Source organism: Nelusetta ayraudi, unplaced genomic scaffold (genome assembly GCF_046127955.1).
Source record: "Nelusetta ayraudi isolate G7.1 ecotype Tasmania unplaced genomic scaffold, CSIRO-AGI_Nayr_v1 ptg000048l, whole genome shotgun sequence".
Taxonomy (NCBI): Eukaryota; Metazoa; Chordata; class Actinopteri; order Tetraodontiformes; family Monacanthidae; genus Nelusetta; species Nelusetta ayraudi.
Window position 1 is genome coordinate 13,446,909 of NW_027466098.1, and position 14,330 is coordinate 13,461,238.

At 48.2% G+C, this 14,330-nt stretch overlaps 1 protein-coding gene across 7 annotated transcripts in view; it reads right to left on the minus strand.

Moving 5' to 3' along the window:
- robo2 (roundabout, axon guidance receptor, homolog 2 (Drosophila)) overlaps window positions 1–14,330 on the minus strand; it is a 282,559-nt gene that overhangs the window by 148,460 nt on the left and 119,769 nt on the right. Inside the window, exon 1 of one of the 7 annotated variants that reach the window (XM_076036460.1) lies at window positions 8,311–9,007. The exons of the other annotated variants lie outside the window; for them this stretch is intronic. Coding sequence (XP_075892575.1) covers window positions 8,311–8,365 — 55 coding nt within the window. The 5' untranslated portion in view covers window positions 8,366–9,007. Of the gene's footprint in view, window positions 1–8,310; window positions 9,008–14,330 lie in introns of those variants that run through there. 7 annotated transcript variants of the gene reach the window in all.

Below are 14,330 nucleotides of genomic sequence, written 5' to 3' on the forward strand. Positions count from 1 at the left end.
GCTCTGCACCCCCAAGATTCATCTTCTTTACAGTGGCCTGTCAGCGGTGTCACGCAGAGCGTGGGCTCCTTTAAACCCCCAACGCCAGGCCCGCAGCTCATCTGACACTGTGACGTGACGTGAAGGCGTCTTTACCTCCACAGTCATTCCGCCACAGCACTGCTGCTACACATTAAAGGTCCAGCGTGTAAAATTTGGCTTGATTTATGATTTTTATATTGGTAAAAAGCTTAACATACTGCCCAGAAATGCATTAATAGAAGTGTATGATCGCAGTGCATTAAAAAGAACGGTTCTGATATATATATATAAGAATATACATTGACCAACTAACTGACCACCTAGTTAGCTGCCATCTTGCACCGCCATTTTTTTTTTAAGGAAGTTTACCTGACAGCACTTTTTACAAAAAACATGCTGTTATATAGGCTTCCTTAAAAATACACACACACACTGGACCTTTAACTGAGTGACTGTTGACCTGATGCCAAGACGAGAGTCTTGCTAGTCTGTTGTGCCGACTGACGCTAGCGTGCTAACCAGTTAGCTGTTAGCTCTGCTCATAGCCTATATGAGAGAATATCTAAAATCTACCACTGCGGATAAAAGCAAAGACTCCAAGCCTTAACAGCTGGTTATAGCCGGCCAGCGAGCTCACATGATGAGCTCGGTTCCACCTCTGTGCTCTGGCCTCCCCCCCGACCTCCACCCTTCTCCTCTTACAATCTATACTCTGAAAGCAAACACAAGGGTAATTTTAGGGGCCACTCTCAACATTTCACCGCATCCGCGCTTGTCTCTGTCACATATCAGATAGAATTCCACACTGTGTGTATTTCAGGCGATTGCCGCGCCGGGGTCCTATTGACTCTGCATCTGTGTATTTGCCCTCACTCCCCCATGCAGTCGGAATACATAAATAGAATACCGTGGGAAACTGAATATCTGATTTTTTTTTTTCAGGAGGAAAAAGAAAAAGCAGCCGCTTAGTTTGCATTTCAAGCAGTTTTTTTCAGCATTTTTTTCTTCTGATCATCAATAATTCTTGCTTTTTTATTATTGTGGAAGGTATTATCTTTGCTACCATCTTTTCTCTCTGAGCAGATGGTCTCAGGAGCCCGCACCCCCAGACTGGGGAAAAAAAGGACAACCGTGGGTACGCAACAGGACACAGGGACAATCCACAGACCTCATTATGCCGAAGTGCAGTGCGTTGATAAGGGTTCTCGCTCTGTATTGAAAGATTAGTGTAACAAGAGTAGAGCACCAGCTCGGCGGGGCTGTCGGGCCACTGGCAGGGACACTAAACTGTGTGATGCAGATAAAATGATTTCCGATGCCGGGGCCACTCAAGCATGCAGCCTCGCCGCGCCGCTCCGGCCCACCTTCTCCGGCCCACCTTCTCCGGCCCTGTGCGTCATCCCGGAGACTCGACTGTCTCTTTGGCTGGAGCCTCAGTATTGACGACACGAGCTCATGCACGGAAAAGTCAAGAGCTCAAACGGCAGGAAAAGTAAGGGCGGGGGAATTAAGCACGGGAACAGATTCTCTGTTTGTTTTAATTGGAAACAAATGTTTTTTGGGCTGCGTCCCCCACCTCTGTCAATGGCACTTAAGAGTTGCTGCCGAGGGAAGAGCAGGGAAACCAATGGCACCGATTGATTCTCCGTCAAGCGTTGTAATCTTTTTAACTGCATTGTCAGCTGGGCCCTGCAGACTGAGCAGTGCAGAGTAAAAATGTGCTTTATTGCTTCAGAAATGAAAGGCAAGGCGACAGGAAATGAGTGGAGGACGGGTGGAGAGAGGGCCTACAGGTGTCAATGATACTCCGTGTTGAGGGATGAGTGACTAATTGGAGGTGCACTGCGTGGCCTCTGGCGAACACAAGCGCAGTGTCCCAAACCCAACTCCAACCATCGCGAGACTCACACAGGGGAAAAACAGTAGTGGCGGGGTGACAGATTAGGCCGAGGTAATCACACGGCCTGTGTGGCTCCCCGTTTGTGCTTAAGGTGCGGCATAGCAAGTTTAAAAGATTTATGAATTTAGCACTCTGTTCGACACCTCATCTGGTCCGGGCCGAGTGCGACGGGGTCAAAGGGGCCCAGACTAACCGGATGAGGGACTGACTCGCTTCACCCGAGCCCATAAATCCACACAAAGGCGAGAAACAATGTTGCCTGATTGTTATTAATGATGATCACACACACAGGAGCTCCCCACCACCTTCTATATTTTGTGCAACAGACTGGTTGTTATCAGGCCTCTGGGTGACGAATGGCTGCGAGCAGCACTCCGGAAAAAGAAAGAAAGAAATCATTGCCGTCAAGCACAGAAACTGGAGGGTTCAAACGTTCAAGGATGCGATTAAGGCTCTTTTTTTTTCCCTCTCTGCGACACTTGACTTGTGCCACGTTCCACGGCGAGACGTCGACCGCAAAGTCTCACCAGGAGTCATTATACGTCCAGTAAATCAACTCGCGCCCCAGACGTGCCGGCTCAAGTTTCAAAGCGTCCCAGCGCCATGGTTTTTGCTGCAGGTACTAATGGAAAAATGAATTCCAACATTTGGAAGAGAGACGAAACACTTTTTTTGTGTTGAATACTGGAAAGTCCAAATTATATTAATTCTTTAGGTCTTTTCTTAGTATTTTTTTTTTAAATCCCAGAATCCAGCAGAGCAGTTTTACATTTCTCAAGAGAAAAAATCCTTTAAGAAAAATCTCCAAATCTCCAAAAACAAAAATAACATTTAGCCCTATGTTTACAGTCTCCAACAAAAGCTCAGTTTAAACTTCCTGCATAAAACTGCTGCCTTGTTAGAGGCATGTTAGCATGTTTTCGCAGTCCCTGGCCACCACATTGAGAAACTAGAGACGTGCATTACTGTTTGAAATTTGAACGGTGTGGTGAATCCATCTAGATGTGGGGGGTTCAGAGTCGCCGTTCGCTACCTGGCTTTTAGATTCTGCAGCCGCTTCTTGCGGGGAAAGAAAAGGGGCCGCGGCCGTCACGGCCGGGTGATCCATACATCAGGCCGCGGATGGAGACGGCGGAGAGAGACAGTTATTCACTACTTCCACCGCGCTGAGCGGCATTATGGGCGCCGCCGGACAACTGCTCCAGGTGACTGATGTGCGCTCCACTGTCCTGTCCGTCTCCACTCTGACAGCTCATGCATTTTTATTACCGGGCTTGACCACAGCTCCCAGACACTTGTCAAGAAGCTGCAGCACAGGTCAAACTGGAAGAGCGATTCTCAACAATGGAGAGCAAAAAGACAAGGAATGGCGGAAGAAAAAAAAATAGGTGATGAACAGAAATTTAAAAGTTGCAATGAATTGTTCGCAATTTAATACGTCCTGTTCCACTTGTGCAGGTTTGCAAGGATGATTTTACACCCTTTTTTCCCTCCAAAACAGACTCGCCGCCATAAGCGAGCGCGATTATACAGTTGCGTGTAATTCTGTGAGTTACTCGACCCTGACGCTGCTCGGCGCTATCTGCAGGTTGCTACGCGACGGCCCACCAGAGGGCACAGCAATGGTGGGATGCAGAGCAGCAAAGTCGCATCCCCCCCCCCCCCAAACACCACGTATCTGCACAACTGATAAGGGAGAAAAAAACCAACAAACCCAGATGCGCAGAATCTCCAAACAAGGAGAAAAGTTATTTTGCTGGGGAACTTCGCACCGCAGATCGATGAGTTTTCCATCGCTATCTAATCACCGTGCAAACGGCAATTACGACGACATTTTTTCCCCTTCTGCCGGCCCGCCTTAAACCCTTAATCGCGTGTTGGCAAACAGAGGCGGCGCGGGAACAGAGCCAGGATTATACGTAGATTAGCCAGGATGGGAGAAGGGGCCCCCGGCGGGGCCCAGCGCAGGTGTGTCGCTCTTGTAAGTACAGGTGTGCGACGCAGGTGAGGGCCCTGCCTGACCGCTGGCTTTGCCTGCCGCTCGGGGAGCTCCATTCATCACGTCAGGCCCCTCCCCTCCCCTTGCTCTCCCGGCCCCGCCTCCGCACACAGACGCCAACTGTATAGTGCCGCCGTCGCAGGTGCACAACAGGCCCCCACCAGCCCCCCTCCCGTGTTTGGATTCCACCCTCATGAAACATTCCACCCAAAGACAGATAAAGAAATATTCTGGGATGTTTTTTTGTGTGCGTGTGCATGTGTAAATGATACTTTCACGGGCCGCCCGCCAATTTATTGGCACGCCTCAGACAGCTTCTATGTTTTTGTCCGCATTTGGTCTCTGTCTCTTAGGGCAGTGGGGCGGGGGTTGCTTCCTGCTCGGTAAATGTCAGCAGTGTGCTCGGCTGGGACTTTATAAAGCGGAGGTAAAACTCAGAAAAAGTGGTGCTGGCTCGCGAGGTTTCCGCTGCTCTTGCGGCAAGATAACCGACTCCTCCCATCCCCCCTCGCCTCACACGGACTTTGACATTTTCTTTCAAACGTCCGCGGTGTAAAAACGCGGAGCGTTCGCCGGCACCGACGGCACACACTTTGAAGGCTCCCCTTTCCTTTCCGGCGGTCTCGGATCAGTCAGTTGTGAGGATGCAAAACTATTAATTGATAAGTGGTGATTTTTCCTGAGAACCTAAATTTCCCAATGAAAAATGTGTAAGGAACACATTACTTAACCCTTAAATAATGTTGAGGGTCCAATGTCATCCATTTTCACATTAGAGAACAGTAAAAACACCCTGACCTTTATCCTCCGACTTAAAGCTGACTTCTAATGGGTCACTTTAAAAAAAAGGTTGCTTAAAAGTAACTTGTTCTAGGTATATTATGACCATCAGCATCTACAGGTGAATTGCTCTGCATGATATTAACTACCCATGTAAAAAATTCAATTAATTGCGACTAACTCAATTTACTTGATTAAATTCCTAATCGACTACTAATCGATAATCGATTAATTATTAACATCCCTAGTCGGTTTGGATTAAAAAGTTCGGTGCAGCGCTCCAGCTCTGGCCGGAAACTTTGCAAGCAATAGCTGATGGAAAGTGACTCGCCTCGGCGGTCGGACCTGGCTGTTAAAGTGTCACAGGAGCTGACAGGCCCACCTCGCCTGTAAAAGTCAAACTCCCACACACGCACTTGTTTTTATGAGGACCGCCGCGCTCGCTTCGTCTCTTCCTCCCTGGCCTCGGTCGCAGGGCTGCGTCCCACCTCCCTGAGTTTTGATGTTAATGAGAGGACAAACTCCTTCCCCGCCGTCCAGGGCGAGGAGGAGGAGGAGGAGGAGGACAGCGATGAGAGCGAGTGAGACGGGCGGAGAGGAACTTCCCGTAGCTGCGTGGCTGAGATTTCATCATTACTAGCAGCTCCCATTCCGGCAAATGAACCCGCAATTACAATAACGCTGCCTAAACGCTGCCAGCTCGAGCGGAACAATCACATTTGTGGTGGTGGTGGTGGGGGGCTACGAAGGCTCTTACACAATGACCCCAGCCTGTCTCATCAGTCACCTAGACTATTTTAATCTGGGCTTACTTTCCATTATAGGTTGGCGCTTTAAACCCCTTTCACTCCATCATTACCATCAACAGGGCCGTTCGTCTCCGAGATGAGATGCTCTTGGAATAAAGTGTCACTGCGAGGCCGTTTCAACTCAGAGGAACCGTGATGTCACACAACTCCTCTACCCAGTTTTAAGATGTGATCAGAGTCGTTTCACCTCTTTGAGTGCTCCGAGCTACCACTCTCCCTCGCTCTCTCTTTCCCTCCCTCCCACCGTGTGAGTTTCCCTTGACTCAGCGTTTGCGGAACCACAATCCCCGTTGACAGGTTAGAGAGCTGCGTGGCGTCCGAGAGCCACCAGAGGAACAACCGGCTGGCCGGCCTTCCGTGTTCGCGGCCTCTCGGGCAGATTTAAGTTGGGTCACCTCTCGGCTTGTCACTCGGGATGAATGCGTTTGTCACCAGCCACTGGCATCGCACAAAAGCGCGGCGATCTCAGAATAGCGCAGGGTCAGGAGTGCAGGCCAGCTATGCAAAGCGCGTCCTAATCCAGCTTTAAAAGTGGAAATTTTCAGAGATAAGCAGGCAGCTGGTGACTGGGCGTATTCCTGGAAATGCATTTTTTTTAAATGGGATTATTAAAAAAAAAAAGTGTGGAGACGCTGTTTTTTGTTTTTTTTTTAACATTCTTCTCCCGCATCAACAAGGCCCTCGTCGCCAACCCTGGCAACAAGTCGGCGATCAACACACACCCAGTTTTCTTGCCCAGTTCTTCTCTTCCCATCTCACCTTTTCTCCTCTCTCCTACACACCAGCGGTATCAATCACGGCACACTAAACAGTGACTGACGCCATTCACAAGGCCGCGCTTTGTTGCCGACGCTGCCCAGTGAATACAACTCCAGACCTTTTTGTCTGCCTAAGTGGACTCTTAGAGGAGGGCCCCTCCCTCTCCGAGGACCCTCAGATTACCTCTGAAAAGGGCCGGGCTGATGGCTGGGTAATATAGGGATGGAGGTGGAGAGCGAGGAAGAGGCAAAGGGGACTCGGGAGGGTGGTGTTGGGAGGGTGGTGGTGGGAGGGTGGAGGGGGGCGTGACAGCCAAATGATTGGGAAGATCCACTGCTCCTGGGGAGTTGTGCTCCTTCTCCCTCCGGACGCCTCACAATACCAACAGCAAGCGCTTAGCAACCGGTGGGTTCTGCTTAATCGAGTGAAAGACAGCCAAAAGAAAAAAAAAAGGTAATGGTAAGAAAAAACACAAGCATAAGGAATATATCCAAAGCCCGGCTGAAAGGGGGGACTTGAGTGAAATACAGAGGAGCAAAACGACTGCCTTTAGTCCCAAAACTCTGCAGCTGCCAGGAACAAAAGCAAGAGCTGACAGGTGAAAGAAAAGAAAAATGGGGCCTTCCAGGCTTTTGGATTCGATGACAACACGAACTTGGCTTTTACGTACTGCTAAGTTGTGCAAACAAGAAAAATAAAAAGGCAGAGAACGATTATGATTCATTTCTCACATAGAGCGGACAATATGTCCTGGTTAAAGTGTGAGCGATCGGAAATACTGCTTCCTTGTCGTGCGATTAAAAAAAAAAATCACACTTAAATTGTGTAAACCTGGGTGGGAAAAGTGAGATCAAAGCGTGTGAGGGAGCGTCCCTGACTGACTGAAAATCAAACACACAGAGGTGAACACAATTTCAAGTGTTTTATACTCCTTGCACCACTTCAAAATCTCCATTATCAAAGCCTTCTTTTTTTATTATAAGAGTCAACACAAGCTTCAGCTCAAAGCACGGGCTCTGGTTTGTTACAGGGTTCTCGTGCAGGCCGGCAATTCCCAGGAAAGAAAAGAAGATGCTGATTTAGCACTGAGCAGCAGATTAGATGCAGCTTCTGGCTTCGGAAAACTCCCAACGCCCATCTCGTTCCTGTCATTATTAACGTTCAATCAAACAAATGGGAATAACAAAGTGGGGCACCGGCCCGGCTTGGGATTTAAGCCAGCTTACACTAGAATGCACAATCTCAGCGCATGAAAATCCAAAGCAGCCAAATGACCGTGTGGCGGCACCGTCTACGAGAGACGCGCAGAGGAAGAAGGGCGTAAACAGCATTTGACAAACACCTGCGAGCCAGAGAACCTCCCAGCAAAGGTCTGAACGGCTCACTGCAGGGCTGGACCGCACATCTCATTCATACTCAGCAGTACAGGCTACAGGCAGATATCCAAGGCTAAATTAACCGTAACAAATCAGCCTCTTAAAAAGGTTTTTGAAATCTAAATTGTTGTGAAAATAACCCATGCTTGCCTCAGATTCACTCACACTGAGACACCTTTGTTTTAATCCCCATCTCAGAGGGAGAACCAATTTTGTTTTTAGACATTTTTTTTGACAAAATAAAGGATAACCAAATATAGTTTTGATGCAAAAAAAAAAATGCAAAAAGTGAAATGTTTCTGATAAAAAGTATGTATTTTCCCATTTGCTCAATTCTCCCATTGACTTGAGCGTTATCTGTTGAATCTACTGTAGCTGCCTGCCCATTTCACATGCTGCCATTATCCATGTTAAAATGCAAAATAGCTGCTATGATTTGCAATAAACATCTAAAGCTAGATGAGACAGTCGTGGAAAAAAAGGGTTTCTTTTTTTTAAGCTTCTAAGTGAAGGGTCAGATAATCTATCAGTTGCCTTTGATTATCCCAACCAGGGGTCCAAAAGAACAACTTTCAATAGAACTAATAGTTTTGTTCAGGCTTAAGTGTCCTTCACTTTATGAGTTCTTTTTTATTTCGTTCAGAAAACGCATGTTGGACAACTTACCATCAACTTGAAAATACAGTAATCCACCAACAAGGATGAGCGCTAGCGGACCCATACTAGCATATTAAACATCCACGGCGGGCGCACGGATCCTGGAACTGAATTGAGGGAAGAAAATAAATAGGTCCAAAGTGACGGAGAAAGTCTATTCCGTGTGTGTGCGGGGAAGTTGTGGAGAAGGTCCCGTTCACTGACAAAAAGCCAGTTTCACTGTCCGAAAATTGTGATGATCCATCTCGGAGTAGGTCACCAAGATCTGCTCGGGGCGCTCGTATCCATCAAACCTTGGAATCAAAAACTCTGCCTCTTCAAAAAGAAAAACGTTGCGTCCGCCTTCCTGGCGACTTCATCCGCGGAGGATTGTCTCTGATTCACCGTGGAGGCGCAGCACGGAGCCGCCAAATGGGAACCGAGTCCCCACCGCTGGATACACGCGAACGCCGGGCTGCGTCCTCCCCTCTCTCTCTCTCTCCCTCGCTCTCTCTCTCGCGCAGGTTCTCGCTTCCTTGGGACGCGTCTTTGGCGGCACGCCGCGAATCTTGAGCGACGAGTCCGGGCTTCAGCGCATGGCTCGGCCGGTACCGCCACCAGGAAGCAGCCCGCAACTCCGGCCGGTTCCCCCCAGAAACTTGTTCAAAACACAGCGGGGACCATGCGCCTCGCCTGGGATAGAGCGTTGCGAATGTACAGTCATACTACTACAAGTCAGTGGAACATCCTCCTCCTCCTCCTCCTCCTCTTCCACCTCTTCTCCCCGCTCCTCCTGACTTTGCCGCTAGGGGCGCTCGCCCGGTCTCTGCTGGCCACCCGGCAAGACTCCGAGCAGCGCAGCGCCCCGGAGCCCCGACACGACGCAGTCAACACGGCTGGAGGACGAGGGGCAGAGAGCGGGGAGAGCGCTTTTTGGATGTGGGTTCCAAAACCGGCTGTTGTCGTCGGTAAGGTTTAAGGTTGGTGGTAATCACATCTCTTGGGAAAGTGGACTAATTTATTGAGGAAGTGTGTGTGGGGGGGGATACCCTGCGTGAAGTCTCCTGACTCATAAAGATAGTCCCGTTTTCTAGGGCACGTCTCAGAACCGATCACATGATGACGTTTGATTTATGCCAACGCAATAATGCAATACCACTTTTTTTTTTTCCTAACATATGAAAAAGATGGAAAACATATCAGCCACAACAGGATATTGTGCCACTGCCAGTCAAGAAACACCGCAACAACATGGCGAGGGTTGGAGACGCCCAATATAAAGGAATGCAAATTAAGGTTATTGAGATATTGGAGCGGAATTGTAAATATGATCTGTGTCAGAAATCAATAAGTGAACCCTGCCAGCACCAAAAGAGGCTGTGGCCTCTCAGCTCGCATATTGCATGCGCAAACACATGGCTTCCAGAGGTGGGAAGGCGGCACATGAGCAAAAAAAAAAAAAAAAATCACTATCTGGCCGTTTTAATAACAATGATTGGACACAGCTGTCAGGGCCACAGATATGCTGAGGCTCACAGATAGTCCGTCCGGGCTGTTGCATGCGGTCCAGAAACCTGCCTCATGGTGTCTTGGCACTCTGTTTGCGTGAGGGATGAGCTGTGAGCTCCCCCTACTGGCGCCAGGTGGAAGTAATGCGTTGTGATAAAGGACTTATTTATTTATTTATTTATTTTTTAATCAAGTGGCTGGGCTGCAAAGGGAGGAGGCAGCCCACTCCTTGCAGCTCAAACAGATATGTTTCCATCAGAAGCATTTGTAGGATTTAAAGGAATTCATTATTACTTGAGAAAAATCTAATCAGGATTAAGACAAGAGATATCTAATTAAGATGTCTATTCATGGTAAGGGAAGATTTACAGGATTCTTGGGAGATAACTGGATTGTAAATGATTCACTCGAACGAAAGCAGCGGCATTTTTTTTAGTAAAGAGGAAAACAAAAAACAATTACACAAAGCAAACGATATAAAGTCAGTCTTTCATGTTGCTGCTTTTATGTTTGAACCGGAGCGGCGGCGACGACCGGCGCATGACGGAACACAACCTGAGAGGCTTAGGTTTCTCATGATTCACATGAAAGACAGCCATGAAACAAAGCCATCAAAACTCGCAGTTATGTGCCCTGGAGGTGTCTGTGAAAACCACACTGCACCAATAAAAATATGGAGACCAACACCATGACAGGATGGCTTTGGAAGGGCCAACCACTTCTATTGCCTCTAATTGCAGCTTTGACTGCTGCCGGGTTTTCTTTCCCCCCCTCCGTCTTCTTCTCCTTCTTCCTCCGCTGTTTGTTTGTCAGGGCTGCGTGTTGGAGCTTGCCCCATAAAAGGGCCTCCTCACTGTGAACTGCGACATGTTGTAAGTTCTGCTGGCTCGCTCTCGGTGCAGGCGGCGCTGTCAGCTGGCCAGACACGGCGATTTGTCTTCATATTTTAATATGTTTCTGAGCTGCATGCAAATGTCGTCTTCTCGGTGCCTCCGTAGTGGCCTAGATTCCACTTGAACGCAGCCACACACACACACACACACACACGCACGCACGCGCACACACACCAAGCACACAGGCAGGAACACGTGCACAGCCAAACAGAAATTTATTGTGTCATCAGCGTTGCTGAAGGGTCGTGCCAAACAAAGGGGAAATAAAGGGATTGTGGAAGGTTATTTATTTAGAGGAAAGCCCACACTTCAACTGTTAACAATGGAGGGCAAGGCTTCATTCAGGGGAGAAATAAGTAGACCATAAATTCTTCCTCCAGCGCTGGCTTTTCATTTCCTACCTTCCACCACTCTATCTACAGCCCTGGCGCCGATAGTGCGCAGCTTTTCCAAATATCAGGCAGAAGTGGATTTTGCGTTAATTAAAGCGCAGGCTGTGTTTACTCAGGGCAAGGCTCGCTACATGAAAAGTGGGACGGCGGGGGCCGAGCCGGGGACTGATAACTCTCGAGCGCCGCGATAACGGCGAGCTCCCGCCTCATTCCAGCGCCAGAGCCGCCGCGCGGATCTTTTATTAGATTGACATTCATTGCGTTACCAGCAATCAGCGTTTGCTGGGTTAATTAGTTCTTTCATTTCAGGAACGACGAGCGTGCAGCGAGGCCGGTGTGGGGGGGAGGGGTAGGGGGATGGTGTTGCGTCATCCAAAGGCGAAGCAAGTTCGTAACAGGCCAACCGTGTTTGTGTACACAAGCTTTTTTTGGTCCATCGGGTTGCAGCTGATCATTTATTTTAAGGTAAACCGATCGCGTCGCAATTACTGTCACATTTGACTGCGAGCGAGCCGGTAACCCAATCAAAACTGATAATCAATCAGATAAGTTGCCGTCATTGCCCCCAGAACATCTGCTCCGACTGCGGCCCCAGTTGGAGTCGTTCATTAGGACGGGCTGCTCGGCGTGACCCGCATCAATCTTTGCTCGCTCTTCAAGCGGCGTGACCCAAGCGGGTCAAGTTGAAGCACCAAGTCCGCCCGAATTCTGTGGCAAAATTAAGTTTATTCATTTATTTTGTTCCATTTATGTATGAGGGATAAAATCAGCTCAGAGATGGAGGACCAGGGTTTAACTTGAGCGCTCAAGGGTTCATCTTATTGGTTTTCTTAAAAAAAAAAGCTATTGGAAAGGTTGGATCACAGCGACACAATATAAATCCAGCCTGCCACAGTTTTAATATTATATTCATAAATGCTTGTTTTCAGCCGTGTCAATAGTAATTCATCAAGTAGAGGCTATCCGGAGTCTAGTATCCACACTGCTAAACATTTTCAGCGCTTTCATGTTTAACAACGACCTGTTTGAATCGCAAACTATGCACGAAACCCAGACGGTGAAAGGACGCACACCTTTCGGCAGACCCGCATCTGCCCGCGTGCGCATCTGAAGGGCCGCGGGAGAGGAAAGTGTTTTTAATTGCGAGCCGGGTCAGAGGTCCAGGTAGCAGCATCGCTCACGATCAGGTCCGAGTGGCATTCTGGGAGCTCTTAGCTGGATATCTTTCACAGCTGAGTATCCCCTGACTGGGTCTGGGTCTCAGCGTGGGGATGATTAGGAGCTGGAGGCAGAGGGGGGTGGGAAGGTGTTGGGGGGCGGGGCCGATGGGGAGGTGATTAATGTAGATGCCAGTGGTGGCCCTCCCCCTCTCTTGAGCTCCCCCTTCCCCCGGCTATCCGTAATAACACCTGGGGAAAAGGCAGGATGGGCCTACCTGCAGCCCGGGCTCCCCCAGCAGGACATGACTCTTCCCCATCATCCTCCTCTGTCAGCAGTCCTGTCACTGCGCTCGGATCAGCCCCTTATTAATGGGCCTCTATGTCAAACACAGATATTAAGCTGTGCTGCACTCCGCACCGTCTTTGGGCAATAACACCCACACACACACACACACACATGCAGTGACACAATCAGTCTGTCTACAAAGCAGTGGGACACACACACACACACACACACACACACACACACAGAGGCACAGCGATAACTCATAACTACATCTGAATTATAATTTACAAAGGGATTACACTTTGATTTTGCATTCAGGTCCGGCCTGACACATAGTTACTGGATGATACGTCTAACCGTAGGATAGACTATATACTATAACAGAATTTAACTGAAAAATCACAAAACTAGCGATATTGTTACACAATTCATTGCTGGGATACAGGCTGGAGGTCAGGTAAAGTCTCCCTAGAAACGCAATATTCTGAATGTTGTCCGAGCCAGAGGAGAAATTTCCATTTTGCTGCTTAACAATCCAGGATTGTGAATGTTTCTATTGTTAATGCCCAATTTGATGCACCATGTTGCAATTAAAAACCCCAAAAGCAAGTGATTTGCTTGTAAAGAATATCTGTGCTAAAACACTCAGTTGTGGAATTTCCCATCTGTGATGTCACCAAGGGCAGCACTAACCCACCTAGCAGAAGAATCTCAAACCGCATGTTTCCCCTCGTGCTACGCGACACGCGAGCAGTTAGCACGGGAACGTTGCCTGGCAGTCAAACAAATTTGTCCATTGGGAGAAAAAAAAAAGTGGCATAAGGATCTTAGCACCCAGCTGTTTCCATTAGCAAACACCCCGAGTGAGCGTAACATTTTTTAGGTTTGTTCAAATTACTTCTGCTTCTGGCAAACTTTTGAAAGTGATTCGCGAAGTGCAGTTTGAAAACGTTTACGGAATCACATCCCCCCCCAATACCTCTTCATGATCACTGACCACGCCCCCAGCTAGGTGATGCTGTTGACCCTCTAAAGCTTCCTTATGTAGGTTGTCTTGTTTATATGCCCTATTCAACAGAAAAGGAAGGTAAAAAAAAATAAAAATAAAACAAAAAGTTTTCTGTTTATTCTAGGAAATCAACTGCAAAGTTTGCCAGGTAAAACGGGGTATAACAATATAGAATATATACCTTTATATTAAATATTACACATGTATAATATAAGAGGATATACAATCTTTAACCTTTAAGGCTTTATGGAATCCATGGAACAAGGAGGAAAAAATGCCATAAAGTGCAGGTTTTTGGACACATAACCCTGCAGAGCTGAGTTTATTTAGGGCAGTAAAAGGTTTAATGGGAGCCAGTGCCGCATGTTAAATTCTGCTCCCTTTAATGCCTCTACAGAGGGGCTTAAGGATGAGGCTCCAGAGACAGAGGAAGTATGGAGGACGTGACACCTGAGCTGGATGTGGAGAGAGGCTTCCATCACCAGGACGTGGAGTCTGTATGTAATGCATCGCCCCCGCCTTCCTCTGCGTCCACTGAAAGGCGCAGGAAGTGAGATAGAGGGCCTATCGAATGTTGCAAAACGGAGGATTACTGTATAGGAATTCATGCTTTCACACAGAGTTCCAGCCCTGTCATTTCCTGTTTCGCTCAGTTTCACGTTGGGCGAAGTATTGGATTAACTGGCTTTCAGAAATGCGGTTTCCCATCTGACTCTCGGCGAGCGCGCAGGCAACACGGTCCGACACATGTAAGCCTGCCGTGTTTTTGTAAAATAAATTGTGGTGGCTGCTTTTCAGCCG